Below are 25,944 nucleotides of genomic sequence, written 5' to 3'. Positions count from 1 at the left end.
AAGATCTCGGCTGATTTTGTTCTCCGCTCGCCCCATCACCCCTCTCTCTGGCGGAACATGGAGGCCCTGGTTTTGTCAGTCGGCTTGTTGAAAGCTCACTGCAGGACAGGACTGCCACCAGACCCCTCTCTGTCACTCTAATTGATAAACACGGGGCTGATATCATGTAATGAGCCTCCATTCTCCAGCCTATTACACTGGTTAACCCTCTCAACCCAGTGAGGGGAGGGTGGGGAGGGGCGGAAGAGGCCCAGGCATCATCTGACAACAACTACAGCATTTAGATGAAGCCTGCACTCGACACCATCGCTGTGAAAGTCATCTCGGGAGTATTTGTTGAATTGGCATGTTGACCAGATCAACACCATGAACAAAAATAAAAGAAAGAATGTTTGGGAACATGAACATCCACATTGTTGTTTTCTGCAATTCTGCAATGCGGGATGATGATTGTATTATTATTATTATTATTATTATTTTATTTATTTATTTATTTCAATCTCCATCTGGATCTTTACTCGTCCATTTCCGCTGAAACTTGCAGCACACATCCCGACTTATTTACTTGAACCGTTGACGAATTGCGGGAGACACGGCTCAGGGTAATTGACTCGATTAATGCCAGCCATTATCATTTCATCTTCGCCAAAGCTGTCTCCTCCGGCGGGGCGGCCGTTCGGGCCGGGGCCGACCCTGTCAGCCGGGCCGTGTAATGGAAGGTGCAGCCAATGATTACAGTGTCTGGAATCATAACGCTCTCACCAGCCAGCATCTTGTGCCCTGGTCGCCGTTTGGCTTGGAAGCCAAAGTCGTGCCGTCCCTCTGTTTGTTTCAACTTGCACCCTTTTCACTTCGCCTCTGTGAATGTTGGTTCTTAAGATTTTCTCTCTGGCCTTGGTCGTCCTGAAAGAGGTATATCTGGAGTGACCAACAGAAATAAATGCTCTTTGCTTACACAGTGAATTCGCTCCTTTTGTTTATTTTTTTAATCCCATATGTGAGTATGATTGCATGCGAGTGCAAAATGGTGCCAACCGGTAGATTTATCATGTGCTTTAGCTGTAGAATATACGAAACGCTCCATACCACCCTGGTATATGTTCCATGACCGCATGTCAATCCATTGACCCCTGGAATTAACCGTGACTTGTCTTTTCCACTTACAAACAGAGCCCCTTCGTTTTTTGGGAGGATTTAATGACCTCTACGTACACATACGTTTGACTTTCTTTTTTTTTCGCTGCTTGTTATTGGAGGTCTGTGCCTGTGAATTTAGACTGCAGGCCTGTGGTCAACATTGGCTCTGGATGTGAGGACAGCCCATTACAGCATGGAGGGTTCTGGGCGTTTGGGCAGGCTCAACACTAAAGCGATGAAGTGTTTGTTTATGGTTATGAGTTTGAACCCGGCACTGTTAATTAGCCCCGCAGACTTTACGTGTCTCAACTGGATTTTAGATAGTTTTTAGGGTGGGTTACACACTTCTGTTGTAAATATTCCTTTATTTTGCTGGAAATATTCATTAATTAAAATGGTGATTTATTTCTTACATTAGTCAATGGTTTTCTAAAGAATTAAGCGAGTTAAAAGAAGAGTTACTGGAATCGTAGCAGTTCTTTGCTCTTGCTCTTTGCTTGATCCATTCCTGCTTCCCTCCATTGCTACTGATCAAGATTAATGGACACACACACACACACGCACACGCGCATGCCTTCTCTCTCTTTTAACGCACAGCAACACAGCCAAGACATACATTCTCCGTTTGAAATTTGTCCCATTCACCCCGAAATATCTTTTTCCTCGTCCCTTCATTATGCACTCTCTGGTCGTCGAGCTATAAGGTCAAGGCCCACTCTAATGCCACACAAAGAGACACAGATTGATAATTAAGGCCCGGCGGCCTGCAGAAAAGCCCCTCTAATGTGATTTATACCTATAGATTTTCTGTCCGATATAAAATGTTGCTGTTCAAATTGGAGAGGAGGAGCCATTATAAAACGCTTACTGCTAACTTTGAAAAAGTAGGTTTCATTTGTTCAGCAGCCCATGTGATTTTGTACTCTGCAGTATGACTGTTACAGCAATAGGTTATTTTAAGGTGAAGGTGAGCAATACAGAATTGCGGAGGCAATACTTTTTGTAGTAGTACTGCAGACATTTAGCTTCTGCCCATGTGAAGGAATATACAAAATTTTGCACACTTTCCCCCTCCCACTTGTCCTTGCTTTCACCTCTTAAAAAATATTTCTATCAGATCCTGTTTTTCTTAACGTGAGCAACGAGTTTGTGTTACACGTCGTTTCTGAGATTGGAAATCGCAGCACTGTTTCACAGTCACGCTTTTGTTCTCACAAGGTGCTATACTTTCCCCTCACCGCACAGTTCAAAGGCCCGTTCTGATAACAAATTCCGACAGAGAAAAATGTCCTCCCTGTGCATTATGGGTATGGTGTGATTTGATGTGCCGTAGGGCATTAGTAAATACGTGTCTGCTGTTATTAATCAACTTGACACAAGGACAGAAATGACCCTCGTGCTTTTCATTTGAAGTTTCTGTATGTGAAAACGCCTATTTTTTGTATGCCGCAGTGTTAAGACGCCAACATTTTCCATTTTACAATCTATCTTCCTTCAAGTCTGTCCTTTTGACACATTTGTTTTGTGACTCCTTCCTACTTGCTGGATGTGTAATGCGTCTTTTTCCCTTCTGTTCCCCGCAGTCCAGCTGCGCCCAGTATGCCGCGGAGAAGCGAGACGAGGAGAAAATGTGCGACCACCTGATCCGTGCGGCCAAGTACCGCGACCATGTGACGGCCACGCAGCTCATCCAGAAGATAGTGAACATCCTCACGGACAAACACGGAGCCTGGGGAAGCTCTGCAATAAGGTAGAGGCTAAAAACGTCACCGTCCGCAATTTGTCAAGGGCTGTTTTTCTTCAATCCCCTCATGGTTTCACACTTTGATATCAGACATTTCCTATTACATGGTAATTTGTGTTTCATTCATTAGTTGCCTTTACGTAATAGAATATATCAAAAATGCTGAATGGATTTATATTGAATATATGAATATATGAAAGAATAACCGCCTTGTCCCCAATTCTGTTTTTTGTAAATGAACATGCATGACTGCTTTCCTTATCAGTACAGATTCTAGAAAAAGCTTCAAATCAAGAGGACGCACCTGTTTTCCTCTGTTTGCAATGAACGCTGCTCATCGTGCGTAATTCCCTCTGCCTCAAATTGTTCCAACCACAGTAATGGCCTCATCATAATCTCCCGTTGCAAGCGACCCCTCTCCACCTCCACCTCCACCTCCACCCCCACACCGGCCCCAAACAAACACTCACGACTTTGATTAAATTAGATTTGCAAAGGTGAAAGCGTCAGCCGCGGGTTGAATAATGCATCGGCTCGGCGGAGGGATGAAAAGCCATTTAAGCCGCTCGGCTCCCATTAAGAACAAAACAAAACAAAAAAAAAAGAGACGAAGAATAAGGAAAGAGGGAAAGCCTATCCTGTGTGTTTGTTTCACCAAACACGGCAGCAGAATCCAATGCTGCTATTCCCTAATGATGGCTGTTTGTGCAGGATGTGTGTAATGGTGAGACGGCTGCTGGCTCACGCTTGTTAGGCTGCACCAACTCTCCCGAGACTCGTCTGGCAAGGGTTCTTTTTTTTGCTTCTTGCGATTGGATCAGGAGCCCATCTCTGGCTTGCCTTTGTTTCCCCCACTGCTCTTTTATCAGGAGGTGTGTTATTCGTCATATTTTTTTTTCTCTCTCCGACCCCCCTCTTGATCCAACCAAGCCCCCCCGTCCCTCCATATGTACAGTACTTGTACAAAGCTGGGCTATTTACCATGGACATTTTCTCCTGTGAGCCCTGGCTAACAAAAAAAAGAAGGTTCCCCATTACTGGCCCTTTATGCCGCTGAGCTATTGATGCTTTCCCTAATGGCTGTCGATGGGCGCAGGCAGCCATTGGCACTGGGCCTTGGAGCGCGGCGCTCTTTTAATAAATCAAAATCAGCCCAGTGCCATTACATCAATATTTTGGGTCAATTACCGTGAAGGTCAGGTGGCGCAGGCGGGCTTCCGGATGAGGCTGTGAGCGTGCAGGAGAATCATCTGCGGTGAATAAATGCAGCAGGATGGACCCAGTGGAGGGTTCCAGCACACCTGGATACCTGCAGGCCTCTCAACAGAGGACTAGACGGCCGCTGTTTCCCTAATTGTTCCCAGGCAGCAGTGTTCTGTTCATACACGCACTCACAATGCAGGAACCTGCGATCCCTTTTTGTCCAGCTGCAGAAAATGAAAAGGCCGGGAAACGTGGAGACAATACCAGGCCAAGATTACGACCTCTGGTTCCTTTTGTGTCGAGGAGAAGAAAAAAAAAATCAAATAATAAAATCCGCCCGCTCGCACGCCATAAAGACCTATTCCCCAAAGTTTCCATTCAATAAAGTGTCTGAAAATGAAAATATTATTTTCTCACAGGCTGATGGGGATTGTTGTTTCCTCACGGCAGGCGGTCTAATATCTCCCGACACGGCGCCACCCGCCTGAATGCAATTTGTGTCTTTATATCCAGCTTACGGCGGCTGCAGCCTCCAGAGAGGAAAGGTGTTAGGTGATTTTCCACTTTCCATCCCGCCGCCTTCCACACGCACACACACACACACACACACACACACACACACACACAGTCTCCCTCCCTCTCTCGCCCTCTCTCTCTCTTTCCTGCATGCAATTTCTTCCCCCCCGGCTCCCTCGCGCTCGTCGTCCTTTCGCTCCCGCTTCCCTCCGTCTCCTTTCAGCTGCACCACCCCGCCGCCGTCCGGAGAGGATTCCTTCCCCGCGATAGGCGGGAGGCATCATCCATCGTCTGGGCGCCCTTGTCTGTCATCTGGCGCCGTGACAAAGACAGATCCGCAGTCAGACAAATAGGTCGACTACCTGTCCATTCATACCTCCCCGTGCCCGGCACCTCGCGGCTCAGGTGTAGCACGGGCCAGGCCGCTGTCTCTTTAAAAGAGCGGCGGAGTGGATGGTGGTGGTGGTGGTGGGGGGTTTAAAAAAAAAGTAAACGAACCGCGAGCCACAAATGAAACTACTGGCACGTGTCATTTTTTTCTTCTTCATCTCCTATCTTTTGAGCCGGGCTCCGCTGAGCATCCCGACGCCGCTGTGTTTATTTGGCTCGGGAATCATCCTTCATGTGTTCGACACGCCAACGCTGCTGACGGACAGTGAGGGGAGACGAGGGAAGATGATGGAGAACGCCGACCGGCCGTCTCCAGGGACAAGCTCTGCTCTTTACCCCCCCCTCCTCATACCTCCGCTTGCATCACAACAGGCTGATTAATGCAGTGTTTCTCAGCCTTTTTTGAGCCATGGCACATTTTTTACAATGAAAAAAATCCCACCACCACCCAAATATTTTATAAAATGACACTTTTTAACCTAATAATGACAATATAGTCTCTTTATTTATTTATACTCACTCAGTGTGAAACCACCTGGGTGGTTGAAAAACACTGGACTGATGTACTGTTGAAATTCACAGAAAGGAAAAAGTGTGACGTGACGGCGGTGTTGCTGCTGTTGTTGCTGCTGTTGTTGCTACTGTTGTTGCTGCTGCTGTTGCTACTGTTGTTGCTACTGTTGTTGCTGCTGCTGTTGCTACTGTTGTTGCTGCTGCTGCTGTTGTTGTTGTTGTTGTTGACGACACTGCAGCCTGTCTGAGGCTGAGCCCAGGCTCTATCCCAGAAGCGCAGGTTAATGTGCAGTACTTGGCATTTGCCAGCCTCCCACTTCATCTTCCACTTTGCTTTTCAAAGCGTCTCCTTCCGCTCCTGCTTTAATCCCACACTCACCCAAACCAAAGCCTGCAAAAAAACAGACATGCACACGAACGCGCACAGACACACACACACACCTCGGGCGAGCCGTCTCCCTCCGCTCCTCCCTCCTCATATAAGCAACTCATTTTCTGCAGCAGCGCCGCTCTAATGGACGCCCTTAGGCTAGAGGCTTCCGAGCCAAGGGACATCCATCTTTCCGCGCGTCACACTCCCTCCTGGGCAAAAAATCTTTGTGATGTGCACTCCAATTTTTCTTCAGTAAATCAAATCATCCTTCCTTCAGAAAGACGAATGCGTCGGGGTTGCAGTGTTATGGAGAAAATCAATGCCGGCAAAATTGAAACAGTATGCCCCCGTATTGATCGGCCGCGCAAGATCGAAAGCGAACAGCTTTGTAACTGTTCCCCTGGACAGTTAGCTGACCTGTAATGGACAAACTATTGATATTAGCATTACTATTTTATCTTGCGCTATGTCATTTGGCTTGCGCTGCCACCGGAGGCCAGAACATCTACGGATAGCTGTGATTTTTTTTTTTTTTAAATACCAATTTCTGCTGTCTCAGTTCCCCCGAAAAAAGGAAAATATTCCCAAAGTGAAATATGACTCCCTTCCCTGGGTTGCTTGATATATGTGCAGAGCTGCTTGTACAGCACCAGTACAAATAATTATAATTTATGTCTTGTCATAAAATTGTCAAGTTATAAGGGGCTTGCTTTATTCAAACAAAAGGATTGTGGAATCTAATGTGGAAAAGTAGTGAGTATTTGTTTTGGAAGCTAAAGGTGCTAGCTTGTTAGCTCGGCATTAGCACCTTTTTGTCAAGGCTTTACAGTCACATTTTAATCATTTAGTCTAATTAGTGTGACGTTTAATTGCTGGTCAGAACTCAATTACCCAATTGAAATTCTGTAAATTAGCCAGGCTGTTTTATTGCTCACAAGTTGGAATCTATGGATGCGTCATTCTCATTTTAGCTTTTCAGTCCATTGTGTGAATTATAAGCAGAAAAAATACCTACATTCTACATTTTATTACAGCTATGTATAGACAGATCTCATTATAGCTCAAGCTCCTACTTGTTATCCATTGTTTGAATCTGTCAATTTACACTTTCTCTTTCAAGTAGGTTCTTTTTAATTACCCACAAAGACACTTAAAAAGATGTGAATCGAACTGATACAACCGAAGCATTATTTGTTTTGACTATTGGCTTTACATATTTAGGGTGAATTCCAATACCTCCGTTAACCCTCAATCTCAACCCTCAATGCGCGCTCCCGCGAGGTGCAAGTGCTGTCCCGATTCTAAGAACATCAAGTTGAGGGACAAGATTAAGGGCTGGATCGCCCTCAATATTGAGATTCTCCGGCACCACCCTTGGCAGTAAGGGCTACCCAGAAGGCATTGTGTATTTACGCCAAGACATCTTCGAAAAAGATGGCAATGAAAAAAGCGAGCAACAAATGGAAGTATTTTCTTAGTTAATAAAGATATAAATATTACGGAACAATTTTATTGTCTTAGTGTAAGACTTTTTTTATGGATTATTGACACCGTTGTTGCGTAACATTTTTTTTTTTTTACTTTACAATGTTTGTCAGCCGGACTGGCGGTCCCTGCTTCACATTACTTGTATACATCGTTGTGTAGCGATGGAGGACTTCTTCCTTTTTCGTCGTCTTCTTCTTCTTCTCCTTCTTCTTCTTCGTCGTCGTCTTCTTGACAGACTGGACGTAGCTTTGGCGTAAGGCCGCCCCCCACAGTCTGAAGACGTAACTGCACTTAAGGGGTGTCCACAAGATACCCTTACACTTATTTTTGAGGGCCAAGATCGAGGGCCAGAGATTGAGGGTTAAGGGCGAGGGTTGAGATTGAGGAGTTAAGGGAGGAATTGGAATTGGCCCTTACTGTTGTTGCATGTTTTAAGCCTTCACTTTGCCCATCCTTTCACTTATCTATGACCTGTTTCATTAAGAGGATCATAGAACAATAAATCAATAACCTACAATTCCAACTTCTTGTTCTCATACATTTATAATTCTTCTATATTCTATATAATACCATATGCCATATCACACTCCAACGGATTATTTTTACACCATGGTGTTTACTTACTCAGAGCAGACACTTGTTCTCATGCACTGTCTTTCCTCCTCCTTTTTCCTTTCTGTTAAATAAATGATTGCATGAGAGTCACGCGATTCATCTCCACTTGTGTGCCTCCATCGCACACCTAAATCACAATTATGATCCACAATACTCGTTGTTATGCATGCGCTGCAGCCCAGGCCTGCGCAGTGTCTGCGCTGCTTTGCGTGCCTGTTTTATGGACACAATGTACGTTACGACTTCGCTGGTGCGGCGCACGCAGGCCTGAAAAAGGAAATGGGACTCCGGCACGTCAGCGGAGATTATAACCATAGGAAACAAGAATATAACTGTTTACAGTACGCCGGCTCTCGGAAATGCACAACTCAGAGAGGTCAGGAAGGCGGCGGCGCAGCGGAGGGAGGGGTGGAATGAGAGACGGTGGCGGAGAAATTTGTTAATGAAGAAGTTGAGGAGGACAATGACGAGTCGAGGGGCAGCTCGGCTGGTCGTCCCCCCCTTTACTGCTGCACGTCCCGAACCACGTGAGCGACGTGCACGTCTGCACGCGAAAGGTCAAAAGCGTGTCTTGTTTGCTGGTTAGATGACTCTGCATTTGCCTTGACTCAACTTATCTGACCATCAGATTGCCTTTGTGGCATTTGGGAGGAGAATAAACACTCCAGCATGGTCTCCGCTCTCTCTCCGTTCACTTGTGTACTCGCTTCATTTTCAAAAGAAAACTGAAATCTTTTCTGCTATTTTTCTTATCCTTTTTGGCCCTTTTCTCTTATCTTTTCAGATGATCTGCTTGCTTCAGTTTAGCCGGGACGGCTGTTTGAGTGGAAGCGGCGGTAGAACGTTTGTGTAGCATTTCTTTACAAAAAAAAAAAGAAGTCCATCGCATTATACAGTACTTAACTGGTCTTTTTTAGCTGATAATGGCTTTCGGTTTGCTTATAAATGCTGGCTGTATAAACACAGTCGTGACCTGCTGTACTGTGCAGTGGCAGCTGCAGCGGCATACAGCTCCCGTCTCATCAGAGAGCCACAGACAGCTGTTTCCTTTAGCCCATGTCCCCGCCACTTCAAAACCAATTAGCAGGAGCTCGAGTCAGGCTCGCGGATAAACACACGGCCTGCGCTGAAACAAAAGCAACGTGAGCCCCTCTGCTCTGCTCATCTCTGTAAATGAGACTCCTCGTATCACGCGCAGATTCTCTAAACCGGAGTCCTTAAACGGGCCTAACGTGAAACCCTCCACCTCATTAATCATGCGCAGTGACATGTGTCTGGGACGGCAAAGTTGTGACGGGGACAAAAAGGATGTTCTTTAAATCTCTAGGGGGAACTGCTGGAGTCTGACAGGCCCCGCGTTCCATCAGTTTCATAAAAATAACGTGCCACAAAGGCCCCTACCGTGCAGTCTGCCTCATGGATATGAATTGGAATATAGCCTTAAAGATAACATTTACCCCGACTGTATATACAGTACAGTGGCTGGGGGCTGTAAGGAACAGTAACAAAGTGTCATCGTGGAACATATTAACAACTGATGATGTCCATATGCGAGCGTGCTCAAATGTTTCTGCGTTGTCCCAGACACGCACGCACACACACACACACACATACACACAAATTTGCAAAATGACGAGGGTGGAAAAGTATGAAGCTATTCTATTACCATCCATTCCATTTAAAACAAAATTAAAACACACTTTGACTCTCATTTACTTGAGTTTTTATTTTTGTTGAAATGATGAAACAATCATGCTCTGCTTGGGTTAAACACTAACACCAATGTTGTCAATTTAGATAGATTATAACACCTGCTTGTGCACTCCCAACACAAGGACAGTTTAACCTGAACTGTAATTCAATTGTGAAAAGTGAAGTTTGCCATCATGGAATATTACTGTCTACTCTCACTTTTCCACTTGGAATTGCTGTGTATGACACTTTCAATTCAAGCCTGCACAATGGTAAAACAGAGAGATCGAGAGAGATCAGGTGCACCCGTTACCCTTCACATGCGATAGTTAAAGTCAAAGTGCCAGTGATTGTCACATCCCGACGAATGCGAAATATGTCCTCCGCATTTGACCCATCATCTCCTGATCGAGCGGTTGGCAGCAGTGGTGCCCCTCCCGGGAATCATTGGGTGATCTAACCCCCCAATTCCAACCCAAATACTGTGGAACTCACTACCTACCAGTCTGAGGGCGGACACTCTACCACTAGACCACTGAGCGCTCATAACCTTAGTTTTCAGAGCACTTCTGCTCATTACATGAATCCCCTGACTTCATACCAAACTGGCTCGCTGAAAGATAAACAGAAGACACGGCTGAAAAGAGACTGTCAATTAAGTAAATTTAACACGTCCCATTTACATCCTCTACATCCTGCTTTCACTGGTGCCCCAGCAGTTTTTCTCCGTCCACTTCCCGGCAGCGCGGAAATGTAATGGTATCCCTGCGAAAAGTAGCGCCATCCCCGAAAGACCAATTATGCCGTCCTCCCGCCCTCCTTCCCTCCCCCCCTCCCTGCACGCTGCTCCGAGAGCCCAGTGCGATTCCGCTGCAACTCTCAGATTTATGAGTTTCATATACCCTTAAGAAAGTATATGGCCTCGGTGGTGCAAGGTCATGATAAAAAAGAGGCTGATCAATATCTGAATGAAAAACCATTTGGCAAGTTTTTAGGGCCTTTTCTGCCTCCTGTCTCCCTGGACACAATATGTGCACATTATCGATTGTCCGGGGCCAGTAGTTAGTCAAAGGCTATCTCCTTTGACTAACCCCTTTGCAGCATGTCAGCGCCCCCCCCTCCTCTGCCTCAAGACGGATTGGTGAGCTTCCAGCCACTGTAATTACACCGTGGGACCAGCAGGTCATTTATTTTACTACTTCCACCATTTGCCAAAAAAAAAAAAAATCGCCCTTATCTTCAGAATCCAGCACTTTCTTGGGAAATGGACGGACGGAGAGAGAGGGAGACAGAGAGAGAGAGGAAAAGGTCATATAAAATGCCAGTGTCCTCCGTATGGAGGGTGGAAGAGTGAGGATCATCCTCCGCTCGTAGATCTTCCACTTGTTCTTCTTGCTGTAGATTTACTTTACATTGCTAACGCTGGTGTACAAATCAAGCTTCGGTCTTTGACAGTAACAATTGAACGCTGTGTTTAAAGATTTTTTTTTTTTTACCATCTGCCAATGACTCATTTTGTTAATCTATCAATTTTATATTACCGCGGACGATGCTGATGATTATCCCAGACGTCTTTGGGCGAAGGCGTGGACAAGTTTATCACAGGTCCACATAGAAAGTCATACAACCATTCACACTTGCAGTCTACGAGAATTTTATGTTATGGTAATTAAAATGTGTATTGATTTACTGGTAAGCACACAGAGGGCAGCCTAATAAGTGACTTCAAGATTGTTTCCATGTTGCAGAATTCATGTGTCCGGTGTTTTCTAATAATAATCAGTTTCGTGACAAAAATAAAACTATTTTTCTTTTATCTTTTGCCCTAATCCCCTTCAAAAATTTGTGCTAAAGCATGCATGCAAATGTGCACTGTGGATGAGCTCACGAACCTCACTATTGTACAACTTCTTACAACTTTAACCTCTACTCTTCTCCTTCGCTGTAAAAACATTAACAAGGACGAAGAGTCTGAGGCTTTCCTGTTTTTAGTACGTACGAATGTTGAGTTCAAGCCCCAAAGGAAAAAAAAATCCAAGACTTCCGCTCTCAGCTGACCTTGGGCTTCCTCAGCTCTACATTTTTCTCTTTAAGGGTATGTTGGAACCGCGGGTATGCGTTGAGATTTGTCATTCCGGTCAAGATCAGTTCTGAAAGCTAGAGGTCAGGAGATTATTACAATGGGCCAGTAATGGTAGAATTATGCAATGGCAGTCCGGTGGATGCCCTCATTACCTTGCAGCAGTGGTGATGAATGGCCTTAAATGCAGGTTGTCAAAATCAGAGGAAAAATGTGACCCTTCAGCAAAGATACAGATGGTACCACTTCAGGGACGCTGCGGCACAAGTCTGTGTACACTATTTGTTACGCAGTTGATGCTTAGATGCAATTTCGACAGTAAACAGTGAAATCGAGCAGACGCTCCATTTTTACTCATTTGTCAAATCTAAACTGTTAAGTCTTTACAAGGCCACTAAACACAATACTTGCCTCTCATGAAATCTGATATGCGGGCTAATTAGTGCGTAATCGTGTGGCCTTTTGTTGCAGAATTTACACTGAGTGTAATTGCGGCTAATTGGGAAGCCGCGCGCTAAGCTGGCGGTAATTAGAGCTTGATTTGCATTATTTCATTCGGCTGCACTGCATTGTGGGTGAGCGCCGAGCCCTTTGCCTCCCACCCATGGGAGTGCTTTGATCCTCGCGAGCCGGCCGTGTTGCCGAGACACAGCATCACTCCCTCTGTTTTCAGCCCCCTGCTCGTGAAGGCTCTTGGATAAATTGGAGTTAATTGGGAGGAGTGGTAGGTGCCCGCGTTGACTTGGTAATGAGCGCGGGTGCACTCTGGCGTGTCAGCGGCAAATGCAGAAAGTAAGAGAGCAAACACGAAAAAGCTACAGATTTGAATGTGCATGGATTTTGTTTTTTGAGTGGAAGCTTTGCTCACGTGCAAGCTCCAGATCCGTCTTTGGAATCGGCCATTTGATCAAATCTACATTTTTGTTTAAGTAGTCGCATAAATGATGGAGTGCTAACCTCACTTATTGCAGGCCTTTTTAAATTAATATATATAAAAAAAGACAAATTAAATGACCCCTCCCTGTCTGCAATTAATGAAGCCGATATGCTAAATTACACTCGGACTGTAATTTAAAAGAATAAGATGGAAATGTTTCCAGGTCCGTGACCCCGTTGTTACCTCTGGTAAATCTTGTAAACAACATTAGCCCAAGGTGAATTAACATACACGCGTGTACATGTAAAACTCATCACAGTGGGAAGGATAAGCATTATTGCATGCGTGCGGGGGAGAAAAAAATCACTCTGCTGAGACTTAATCATGCCAAACATGAAGATGTTTGGTCCTGTTTCATTTTAATTTGAATGCGGAGATACAATCCCACGGCGACGCTGCCACCGCTTTGACAAAGAGCCGGCGCTCAAGCGCTGCCCGACATGACAAATCCTCAATCTGCGCCTGCCCTCCCGTTTCTTCTCAACACATGGTTTATGCAAATCAAAGCAAAATGATCTTGGGGATAGCGGCAATGGTTGAGCAATTTGACGGCCACCAATAGGATCTGACATTAAAGTCAAATAAGCACGCGGGAAGAAATCTCACTCTGCATATGCAGGGCTCATTGACTGTACCCAAATTAATTTAGCAGAAAGGTTGTGAGTGATCTTTTGCTCCAAAATGAAGTCGCTTGCAGTGATATATGAAGCGTTATACTGCGTACTGCGTGCATGTTTGGCCGGTCATGGTGATATTAAATGCAAACCCTTTGGAGATGAACCCCGTGCAACTGCAGCTCTGATTTCTGCACATCTTCCTTTTCACTCAGGGTCAATTCTGCTTTTATAAAAAGGCAGAACTGTACCGTAAACAGATGTGATTGGAAGTAAACCTAATGCTCTAAGTACTTTATGTTTTAGATTTTTTTATCAAATGAAATAAGCCAAGTTTGCTTAATACGATGACGTTAATGCGGTGCTTTCATTTTACATCACATAAATCTTAATGCTTTGTTCTTGGCAGCGAAAAAGATAATATCGCAGAGGAACAGCGACGCTGTTGAACTTACAGGACCTTCAGAGAGAATCTGTTTGTGTCTGAAATGGCCATTAGATGATGATGATGATGATGATGATGATGATGAGCTGCGGAGGCCCTCACACATGGTGGAGAGCTACAACATCCTTATAATATATGCTGATTAATTTAGAGTGGAGTAGGATTGGTCATGTTAGGCTTTCTTAATACTAGATTAGTGTGATATTTACCACAACATTAAACCTTAATTACCCCAGGGGGAATTTATGTTGCTGTGCTTGTGTCAATAGACAGACATTAAAGGATTTATGAATCATATGATATTTTAATTGTTTGTTTTTGGTTCTAGTTCTGTTTAACTCATTGTTCGGCCAATTGCACACTTATTTGTGGAAGCAAATATATTATGAGAGATACTGTAGTTGTAATGTTGATCACTCAAAAATGACTCAGCAAGTTAATCCAACACTGCCTCTTCAATTCTGTCCATCACTTACCAAAGACAGATTTACTGGAATGCCGTCACTGTTTTTGTGTAAATTGAATTGAAATCCTAATCCTAATCCTAAATCCTAATCCTAATTAAATCGACATGCATTGAAAGACATCGCTGCATTGCCACCTGATCAGTGGGAGGAATCATCGGAGCTGCATTAATGACAAAACTTGCCCTCTTTGTGAAGCTGAATCAAACCTACAACTTAAGATCCTCACTGACCAGTCCAACGATTTCTCAAGATAAATAAAGATAATCAAAGCAATGGGGTCATTACAGTTTACGACGACCAATAAAACTCTTACGGACCTTGTCTTGTACCCTCCCTAATGTGGTCCAGAAATAGACTCAAAGCAAACTAACCCACATGCTGGTAAATCTAAGGATAGATTATGTCTTCCCTCTCCGCCTAGCCATCAGACGGCGGCCGCCTCTGAGCAGCCCGGCCTCCCAGACACCTTCCGTGACAGGCTAATTACTAATTACACAGGCGCCTTTGCATGGAGCCACGGCGAGGCGCCGCACCTTTTGTTGTTCTAACCGTTGTTGTTTTGAAGAATGGCGCCTCGGTAAATCCTGCCAAGGATGCCCCGGGAAGATGGATCAGCTCTGAATAATTTATCAGCGCTTTGGAAACACGCTCTCCGCGCTTCGAGGAGGGGCAGGGTGGGGGAGGACGAGGAGGGCGGGGGTGTAGGGGAGAGCTGTTATTGCGCCGCATCTCTGCTCTCTTGTTACCGCCACGGTGGATTGATGACGAGGTATCTCTCACGGTGCGTCCGCCTCCTCTCGCGCCCCGTCATTAGGGCCTCCATTGTGGCCTGGTTTTCCCCGGTGCCCCGGGTGAATATGACTGGCAGAGGTTGCATCTCTCAGTCCAGTCAGTGACTAATTGCTGCAGCCGGTGGCTCCCCGTCCTGATGGATGAACGTGCATTGTCCGCGTCCCCACGAAACCGAAATGAGGGACGAGCGCGTCCGTGTTTGGAGCGCCGCGCCCGTGCACGTCCTTGATAATTATTTCCACAGATGAATACTGTCGCAGGAGGGGATGATGAAGTGGCCATTTGCCTTTGCGAGACTATCGCATGCAAACACGGAGCCGGTCTCTTTGTCGATGGCCAAATCTGGTCCCGCACAGACCTGTGGTCCCTTGTGACTTTCCAACTTCTACTCCACACGCACACACACACACACACACACACACGCACACACACACACACACACACACACACACTCATGTCAGTTTTTAATTTTTTTCCATCCAAACCAAGTGGTGTCCTCTCTGTCTCCATGCAATCCCAGCCTTGGTGATGCTATTTTGTGAAACAATCAATGGTTTTCATTTGCCAGAATATACAGCTTTTTTTTTAATTTTATTTTTTTTTTAAAGACCCACTCGGAAATTGTATTTATTTTCTCGAGTAAAGCTCCTTTCCCTTTTAGTGGCCCCTGTGTGATCATTGGTGTAGGGCTGAAGATTTGTGAGGCGCCCCCGGCCCGGTCTGTGTTCAAAAGCAGATCCCATAAAGTATGCCGGCTCTCTCCCATCGTGTGCCACTGCCTCTATAAATCGTGTCTTCCTACATCTTTAAAGGATAAATATGGCCGAGGGCTTTCTGATCGCCATTAAGGTTAATTATTTTGGAAATATTTTTCTTTATTTGAAAGTCTGTTGTGCTCCGTTTAAAGACTTTGACCTTTTTGCCGTCTTCTCGCTTTAATACTCCACAGACAGAAGGCCTGCTGAACCTGCGAGTGCTTTAAAGACTTCCAGATTAAATGTTTCATTAAACACAGACCTTTCTCTGATTATTTACACAACTAAAGCGGTTTGTAAATTATTGTTTGTTTTTTTGCACTGGGTTTTAGGGATATTTTGTGGGAAAAAGAGACAACACAACTCTGGTAAGAAAGCTTTGTACAAGACAACCAACGTCTCTCTCCGTTTCATCTGACTGAAAACTCCTCTGCATTTCTAACACCTATGCCAATGTGAATCACCCGGGACGTTTCTGTATAATGGAAGGGAATTTTCATACAATAGAACTGACACTGGTGCAGCTTTGCCAAGTGTGAAAAAGTTTGACAGAATTTAAAAAAAAAACTCCATGAAGAAATTAGTGACTGAAGTAATAAGAAAATTGCTTTTTTTTTTTTTTTACTCTCCAAGCCTTGAATGGTGAAGATTTTAATTTGTTTAAATTGCTTCATTCGTTAAAAATAGCACTGACGTTTCTATAGATGGCAGGTACACCGCGCGAGTGGCTCCTTATTAAAAGTAAACACCTTCTTTTCCTTCAACGCGGGATGATTTACTGAGCCAGACTTCGGGGAGATGTAAATTGGAGAGAAAAATGGGTGCCGTGGACAGTGATTAATATTGGTAATGCTATCCACCCCCTCTTCTTTGTTTGCGACGGCCCTCGTCTCATCCAAGCCAGCTCCCAGCCCTGACGGGAGGCATCTCGCTGGGCCTGAAATGAGCAGAGCAGAAGTCGCAGAGGTGTGCGAGGAAAAGGATCCAGCTGTTATTTGCTCCTTCCTCTTGTTCTTCCCTTCCGAAGGTAGAGGGGAAAAAACACAAACCTTCACAAAACAAGCAAAAAGGGGGGAGCCGCCGTGCCCTCTGCTCAGAGCGCTGTCACTGACGAGGACGGCAATGGCAATGTTTTTTAAAAAGACTGATCATGAGGGTTGAAGGAAACACCAAACACAATGCTGGCTTTATGTGTTCCCATGCTTGGACCTGAGCCCTAATGCTCTGCTCCTATACCATGCTGGCTGGTAATTGCTAACACATGTGCTACCTCTGTCTCGCTGCAGCCGGCCGAGGGAGTTCTGGCGCCTGGACTACTGGGAGGACGATTTAAGGCGACGACGGCGCTTCGTCAAGAACCCCTACGGATCGACTCACTCGGAGGCGACGCTGAAGGCAGCGGCCGAGCACGGTGAGTCCCGCCTCCGCCCGCTCCCTCTCCTCTGAGCGCGGCCTAATAAAAGAAGGTGTTATCCCATTGCAATAAAAGGTTTATTGCGCCACGAGTCACAGTAAAATAGCGACCTCATTTGAATTTTCACAAAGGTGCTTTGGTTCTCCGCCACCCATTGTGCGACAATGCACTAATAAGCCGAGCGTGAATCTCTGCACGCTGCACTCTGAATTGAGCGGATGAGCTCAGACTGAGATTAAATTGTGAAATTCTCTTCGCTTTTTCTTCCTTGCTGCAAAACAGCGGCTGTCAGAGGTAAGTAGTATCCATGACCCCACCCACACACCCCACTCTTCCCTGTTTGTCCGAGTCCTGCATCGGAATGTACGGTCAGTTTTGGAAATAATGCCTTTGATGCATTCAAATGCAAGGTCATTATTAGATCAGATGAAAAACTTTTTAATGTCAGAAATAAAATGTGCTACTAAGTGTAAAGTGGTGCAAATGCGATCACTTTATGCTGCGTTCGTTTCTATTGGTCCCACACGGGGGAAAATGCTGTTGAAACACAAATTTCATCTGACTAAACAGTTTCCACACTGACTGGAATGACTCACTGCACTATGGGCATAAGATCACCATTCCTTCCTGTTAAGCCCTTTAGATTAGATCTTAGTTTATCATGTCTGCACACTTCTCCATATAAAGCATGTGCTGATTTCCCCCAAAAAAAGAAAATGTCTGAGAAGTTAATACTCCCTGGAGTTCCTGCAGCATCTAAATGACTCGTGTCTCTATAAACACCAGCGTCACGCAGCTGCCTCAGGTCGGATCCAGACCGTCGTCTCCGCACTGACCTATCACCACTGACAATTATCCTCAACCAGTAAATTGCCATTTTCGGGACGACGACACATCACTTTGTCGCCTGTGAAGTCTCAGTCTAAAAGACAAATGTCAGGTGTACGACAAATCCTTATGAATGGGATTTTAAGGCCGAAGTGAGTGATGGGGACCCCAGACTGCCGGAAGCCTTCCTGTCTGCAGTAATGGCTGCAGCGTGTTGGCAGCCAGAGAATCCAGCTGTTTGCTTTTCTCCCGCACCAACTCTCTCCGTTTCACTCTCTTTTTTTTTTTTATTCTAATACCTCCTTGTTTTCCACCAGCGAGTCCTAGACGGAGAGCAGACATCGCTCGCGCTCTGCCTCGGCCTCTCAGCCTAAATATGCTGACGTCACTCTTGCACGTCTAACTATTTTGTCTGGTGCTTAATTTTATTCAAACGCAGCGCAGCTGCATATATTCATTTCTGAGGGTGGGCAGCGGGGGAATCGAATTCCTTTTTTGCGAGCAACGTTTGCGTTCAAAGTGGCGTCTGTGTAAAAATAGCCGGCAGCCATTTGCGGCCAGGGCACGCTACCTCAGGAGAGTACGCTGGCCGACTGAAGCACGAGAATATATCATTAAAATAACTCTCTGACATTGAGGCCTGACGGCATCCATTTTCTGATGTAACCTTTCGTCTTGTTTTAGTCGACCCGACATTTGTTACGGAAGTGCGGCTGCGAGATTGAGAACGTGGGGCTGAGTTCTCCAACGGAGCACAAAGGTCATATCTGGCTGTAATTATATTCATCAGACGCAGGGAGCGCCGGGGCGGGAGGAGGGGTTAGTGGGAGTGAGGGGAGAGAATGCAGCCTCGCTCCCTAAAGAAAATATTTAGCATAAGAACACGTCTGAATTTACTCTGATTTTCCAGCTACTTGTGCCGCCGCTTTTCAAATCTCACGCTTGATGGTGAAATTAGGCGCAAAGGAAAATACTTCCAGTCTTCTTCCTCTGATTAATCCGTACAGACAGGGTTTTGTTTTCTTTCCTTCTGGCCAAAATGCATCTTTTCTCTTTTTCCACTAAAACGCTCCCTATAGAGGTCTTCTGTTGTGTCTGCTTTAATATGGATGGCTGTTACCCTGCATCGGGGTGATTTCTGCTGCAGAGTCTGTGGCTGCTAGCAGGCTGCACCAGGCCCCTTTATGTATTTATAGCTGGAAAGAACCATCTTTTCTGGGGATTGATTTGGTCTGGGCCGAGGCCCGTGTACCAGAGGTGGCAGAGTAAATACCTAAAGACTAATGTCTCTGTGCGGGTAATCAATACTCACCTCATGACCACACTCCTGGCTACGCTCCCGTGACAAACAAATTTGTTAATTTTGACAATTTAATTGCTTCAACCGTGCATGCCTGCAGTTGTATAAGCAGGTAGTTGAACTGCTCGCTCGCTCGGAAATGGCTTCGTGGAAAAAGTAAAACCTGTTCGGATTTATGCACACTTCTACTGCACGTGTGATGAGTAATGACGCCGGAGAGCAGGCTTTTTTGTTTTTGTGTGTGTGTTCGTGCGTGCGCATGCAGTGCATCTGTCACTATGTTCTCTTGGAGCTATACTTTAATTGATATGACACCCTGCAAAGAGTGCACGCAATGAACCTTGGGAGGTAGCGGTTTCTTTTTTGTCTGCCTTTAATCGTTGTATGTAAAATAATCTGAGAGCTTCTGCACCAGTTTACGCTTCTGTTTGGAGCCACACAAACACACGTTGACTGTTTAACACTTCATGTTGGCTTTTCTGAAGAACTTTTACGACTTTGTACAAAAAAGTTCATTTGTTCAACCCAAATAAACACCCAGACACACTATTAAAACTCTAGTTGCAAGTGTGTGTGTGTGTGTGTGTGTGTGTGTGTGTGTGTGTGTGTGTGTGTGTGTGTGTGTGTGTGTGTGTGTGTGTTGTATGCATACATACATACATACATACATACATACATACATACGTGTGTGTGTGTGTGTATGTATATATGTGTGTATGTGTGTGTATACATATATTATACATTTTTTTTGAGGCAGGACCAAAACACTCTGCAAACGCTTTGCAAAAAGTTATTAAATGCAACCATGGAATCAATGAACCCATGCAATTATGAATAACGCGGTTAACTCCATGTCTAATAGAAATTTGCTGTTGTCTTGAGATGAGCCCAGAGATTGTTGTTGCTTTTCTTCTTCTTTTGCATCCCTGTGCTCTTGCATGTACACTGGGGTGGAAATTGTCGAGCATCTTAATGGTGAGAACAAAGACGTTCCAGTGTGTGTTTTTTAAGATCACAATCAGTCCCCCTGTCCACCCGCTCCGGTGTGAACACAATGGCATGTGGTACGTATTAGAGGAGCTGGCAGTAATTTCAGCGCTGCTAACTAAAGAATCCTCCAGGGGGGCTTAATTACAGGAAAGCATTCTAAATATCAGCGAGCAGCATATTTTCCATGACAAGAGATTTTTTATCCCCGGCTCTTGTAGCACTTTTCAAAGTGCGTTGCCACATGACGCGGCCGTGCGGTTTCAGGAAGTGCAACTGATCTCCCCTCAGGTGGTGATGGAAAAAAAGCTCTCTCTGTGTTCAGCGTCTCATTGGATTACAACGGTGATGCTTTTAACAGGATGCCGGGGATTTCTTAGTGCACGCACTGATGCAGCTCCAACTCAAAGCCACATCCCAAATAAATTCACGAGGAAACTGCAGAGGACTTGCACAGTGTCATCGTGTAGGTTTTTGATTGACGCTGTGCACCGCTAGGGAAACGCAGCTGGCTGTAAACACATGCAGATTTTTTATTTTTTCTTAAATAATCCATCTGCAACTTCTTGCCACGTTCACTTGCAGTCTAAAAAGCTTGGGCGCGGCCCTTGTTTTGTTTAAACTTTGTGTGAAATGGCTGCTTTGACGGATACATACGTTTCAAGGCAAACGCCCCAGGGTTGGAACTGCAGGGGCCTTTTGTCTTTCACTTTGATTGTTGTGTCGCACTCATCTCCTTGCATGTAATGCACTACATCTGTCAAAGCTTCACCAGTCAGCACTGCACTGGCCTGCACACATGTACAGCATTTTATTAAATGGAAAAAAACCCCTCTAATTTATAAAAGCTGCAGTTTTTTTTTTTTTTGCTAAAGAAAGATTTCATGTTGGGGAGTTGAAAAGAAATGTGTTTATTTATTTATTTATTTACTTTCCTGAGGTGTCTCAATGTGATTTATGCCAATATCAGTTACTAGAGTTTATATTAAACAGTGGATGCGACCAGGCAGCAATTATAATGAGAGGAGTAAAAAAACAAAAACAAAATACAAAACAAAACACTTGCACGCCATGCTTTGATCTCCGTAGTTAAATTCAAGTGTTTGCTTAGAAAATGTTTGAATGATGTGAAAAACTAAGTGTGAAGATGTGATAATTGGAATGACAGAAGTTTTCAGACGCTTTCAGACTGGTTTTCAGACCAGTTTAAAAAGAACAATCACTCGGTTCAGGAATATTGACTGTATCGTAACAGACGGCCCCCTTTTTCCTTCCTCCAGCATCAGAGGAGGACCTTCTTAAAGGCAAGCAGTCCATCAAGAGCCAGGCCCTGGGAAACCAGAACTCGGAGAGTGAGACGTCACTCGACGGTGATGATGACACTCTGTCATCATTAGATGAGAAGGATCTGGAGAACCTAACAGGTAAAGGAACAGCTGGTCATCTTTAGCTCCGTCCTGCTCACTCATTCCCACCCCTCCCTGTCCTGTTCACTCCGCGGTCCAGACAAAAAGCAGCAATAAGGAAGAAATCAGGTCACTGTCACTGGGTCTCCTGTACACGTCGGCATAAGGACATGAGGTTACATAAGATAATTATCGCTTTTACTCTGCACAGTGGCAGTGGCGTCCGTCTGACTTCACGGGTGTTGTTACACTCGGCACCAGAAATAGTTAGCATGTCTTGAAACAGCCTATTCTTCTGCAAAACAGCCCTGTGATATAGACACGCTCAGCCAGGACTCAGTTGGAACACTTTCAGCTTGGCTCTCTGCTGGCCTTAGAGGGAGCTGCAACACATTGTGTGCAGTTTTTCCTTGCCTGCCGCAAACGTACACACAAGGCTGAGTAGCAACTCTCTAAACATTTTTTAATCCTACAGTAGCCAAGTTTACTTCAGGGCACTGCGTAGCCTGAAAAAGGAGCAGCTGTTTCCCAAATAAAGTCTGCCCCAGCATGAGAACACACACACACACACACACACACACACACACACACACACACACACACACACACACACACACACACACACACACACACACAAGGCATTGTATTGATTTTTAACCCAGCTCTCGGTATATCCACTCCTTCTGTCTGCCTTTGATACATGTGTCAATAATCCTAATCAAATATAATATAGTCCGCTAATCGGATTGCAGCTTAATCCGCATATTTATACGAAGCAGCGACACAGCTCACAAACCTAAGCTCCATTAATGGGGGTTTAGAGCGCCATTAAAATAAGGCCGGTGGCTGATAATAGGATTAACGGCGAGATCCCGTCCCGTAACGAGATGTAAACACCGCGAGAAGCGGAGGGGCAGAGCGACGGGAGCGGCTGCTGCTGCTGCTGCTGCTGCTGCCCGCTCCAGGTGCGTCACTGAGCGGAATAAAAATGTTATCCTAACCCGCGGACGGGCCGTCAAGCGGATGGGGGAGGCGCTGACAATAAGCGAACATACGTGCATGTGTCTATCCCCGAATCCCAGTTGCTGGAGCGCCGCGGCGCTGTGGGAAATCAAGCCGGGCTCGGAGCCTTCTTCTCCCCGCTGCTCGCAGCTGCAGCGGCACAAAGCGTCAGATGCGCAGCAGAGCAGAGGCGGCCTGGTCCTCCACCACTCGGCTCCCCAGAGCCGGCATCTCATTGTCATACCGGCATAAATTAAGATTGATGCCAGATTAAACACGGCGCATTCACACCGCCAGCCGGCTGCGATCGATGATCCTGATTGACAGTCGATTTTTTTTTTGACAGTCCTGTCTTCAAGTTGTCCGCTTTTTCTTGTTTCCATTTCCCCCCTCCCTTTTCAGCTTCACACCAACTATTGGATTGTTTCGTAATTACATTTAAAATGTGTCGCAGCCAGGAATGTCTTAATTGAAATTCAATATTGTATGTCAGCATGACAGTGACGTAGCCATTTCCTCTTTGAATAAAGGCCATCAACTTAATTCCGAATTTAAAAAAATATATAAATACTATTTAAAATACTTTGAATTAATTTTCAGACGATATTTCAGAATGTGGAGACCTCTTGTGTGTTTCTTGACAGCCTAGTTAATTTTATTCTATTTATTAAAATTTTTAAGTTTACCTCTGCCTTCGACCGACCGGCCGTGTCCTCTGAGCGCCGTGCTTGTGTTCCTGCAGGCCCGGTCAACTTCAGCACCAGCGCCCAGCTGGTGGCACCGGCCGTGGTGGTGAAGGGAACCCTGTCCATCACCAACTGCGAGCTCTACTTCGAGGTGGACGAGGACGAGCCGAGCTTCAGGGCCATCGATCCAAAGGTAGGAAGGGGAACTGGGCTCCATTGATCACGTCTGAATCTGCAGCTCAACTTCCTGGCGCTGCTGTGAAGTTGAACGTTTTGGAGAAAGCATGTGACGCGTACAGTGCGATTAATTCATTCCTATTGAGGATGATTATTACTGTAAAAATAAATAGAAATTTTCTATTGTATTTTTATGGACTTAAAAAAATATAAAAACGCGATTTTAAGTGTAACTGCAGTTGGAATACAAAATCAATGTCATCGAATTAAAATAGAAAAAAAATATTTCCAATATTTTTATTTTACATCTACGGCGCTAAAATTGAATATAAGTAATTTCTTTAAAATAATGGTAAACACTCCAAAATGTTTTTTCTGATAATTAGCCCAACGATCAAACTGCAGCCTCGTGTAGGCTACAAAACATAAAACACGTGAGTCAAACCTCGCCATTTATATTTTAGAAGTTAAAATTATTAACGCAGAACCATTCCAAAGACGGCATCTCGGGAAACACACTGAATTGACGCGAAGCCACAGTCCGTGAATTATCAGTAACTTTAGCCGACACGTTGACCTACAGGTGGTTGTGATGTTGCAGTTTAGCGCCCGTGAAATCACAGTATGTCGACGTCTGTGCTTTTGTATTCAAATGTTCTGCTTTAAGAAAAAAAACAAAACATTTATTTTTAAATGCAAGTCCGTTATGGTATAAATGGCCCGCACACGCACTCTGTCATGCAAAAATAATGTGCTTGAATGAGCTTGAAGCTGCAGGTCAGCTGCAGGCCGTGCCCTGCTTGTTCTGCTGTTGCACCGAGAGCAAAGACGCTCTCAGGCTAAATATATGAACAAGACACCGCGGATTTACAAGCATTCGGAAATCCCTTTGAGCCTGTGAAGCACTAGAAATAACTTATGGCCGAGAGTTGAAGGAGGACTCTCTATCTATATATCTATCCATCTATATAAATATATATATACATATATATATATATATATATATATATATATATATATATATATATATATATATATATATTGCCTTAATATGTATTTTTTTTTAAATTCTTCATATTTTTCCAGATTTGAAAACACCGGATTCGTCGTCTGAAACTATTAATTAGAATAAAACACAAAAAACAAATGAAGTGCTCCACATTTCCAGCTGTCAAACACGTGAAGACACGAAGCCGAGTTGTAATTTAATTTTCAACATTTTATTTACACTTTTTTAAAGTCACATAATGGAAAAGGGTCGAAATTGGCACGCTACATTTTTCTTTCACTTAACGATTTTGTGCATATTAAATAAAATGGTCCTTCACTTTGTGAAAACATTTCAAGAGGACAACAAAAACGTCATGACATTTATGTAAAAATGTACCTTCACTTTCTTCTGCCTGTGGCCCAATTGCTCCAATTGTTTCTTTATAAAAATGTATTTATTTATTTTTTTTGGGTGGGGGGCTGGGGTTAGGGGTTGCTCGATGCATTATTTCAGTATTCGTCTTTTTTTCACATTGCTCGGAGAAGCAGTTGCAGGGTCATCTCCTTTCTTCCTTCTTTTTTTTTGTTTTTAAGTTTAATCCCCTAAAAAATGCGTCTCGACCGTTTAACTTTATAGTTTGTCCAAACTTTTGGCGTTGGTGAGGATTTCCCTCGCTAGTCTCCACGTCTGCTTAGCAGCAGCCTCCAGGGCCGAGTGAGGCTTCCCCTGAAACAAGTCCAAGTTTGGCAAGAAGTAGTGGGGACATCTGCGACACTGCAGGCACGATATGAGCTGCAGCAGGATGCCGTTCAGTCGGTCCCCGAGGCAAGACTCGTCCCAGTCGGTCTCCCTCGGGTGCTTCTCGCACTCGTACAGCAGCAGCGTCTTCATGTGGTAGTTGTGGAGCGGCTGCCCGGGCAGCTCGAGGTGTCGGTCCCGCAGCGTCTTGAGCACGGACAGACACTTCTTCCTGCAGCCGCCCATCAGCAGCCGGTTCTCGGCCTCGCTGAACTGCAGCACCCACGCGTCGCTCTCCGCCGAGCTCTGCTTGCCTGTCAGCGAGTAGCACTCCTTGGAGAGCAGGTTGAAGCCCTCGGCCTTGACTTCCGCCACCCGGTTGGGACCCGGCCACGGGATGTGGGGCATGGGCCACTGGGCAGCGCTCCTCGGCCAGATCCCGGTGCACTTGAACGCCGGCGTGATCTGCACCACGTACCTCTCCCGGATCCGCAGCCTGACCTCGCTGGTGTCCGCCACCATCTTCACCACGTCGCGGTAGCTGCACTTGTCCACGGCCTGCGCCACCAGCGTCTGGAACCTGGAGCGGATCTTGCGGGCCGACAGGTAGCCCGAGGCGGTAATGAACTCCACCCACAGGGACATGCTCCTCTT

At 45.2% G+C, this 25,944-nt stretch overlaps 2 protein-coding genes across 7 annotated transcripts in view; one reads left to right on the top strand and one right to left on the bottom strand.

Moving 5' to 3' along the window:
- lrba (LPS-responsive vesicle trafficking, beach and anchor containing) overlaps positions 1–25,944 on the top strand; it is a 170,236-nt gene that overhangs the window by 71,105 nt on the left and 73,187 nt on the right. For all 6 annotated transcript variants that reach the window (XM_076033131.1, XM_076033123.1, XM_076033097.1 and 3 more), the window contains exons 36-39: positions 2,721–2,887; positions 17,048–17,172; positions 21,571–21,714; positions 23,441–23,577. In XM_076033131.1, the coding sequence (XP_075889246.1) occupies positions 2,721–2,887; positions 17,048–17,172; positions 21,571–21,714; positions 23,441–23,577 (573 nt within the window). The remainder of the gene's footprint in view (positions 1–2,720; positions 2,888–17,047; positions 17,173–21,570; positions 21,715–23,440; positions 23,578–25,944) is intronic.
- The window catches only part of mab21l2 (mab-21-like 2), a 2,012-nt gene continuing 827 nt past the window's right edge, over positions 24,760–25,944 (bottom strand). Inside the window, exon 1 of the mRNA XM_076033075.1 lies at positions 24,760–25,944. This exon is cut by the window's right edge and continues 827 nt beyond it. Within this exon, the coding sequence (XP_075889190.1) occupies positions 25,183–25,944 (762 nt within the window). The 3' untranslated portion in view covers positions 24,760–25,182.

This window comes from Nelusetta ayraudi, unplaced genomic scaffold, assembly GCF_046127955.1.
Source record: "Nelusetta ayraudi isolate G7.1 ecotype Tasmania unplaced genomic scaffold, CSIRO-AGI_Nayr_v1 ptg000004l, whole genome shotgun sequence".
NCBI lineage: Eukaryota > Metazoa > Chordata > Actinopteri > Tetraodontiformes > Monacanthidae > Nelusetta > Nelusetta ayraudi.
Note: the sequence above shows the minus strand (reverse complement) of the source record. Positions and strands in the feature narration are given on the sequence as shown.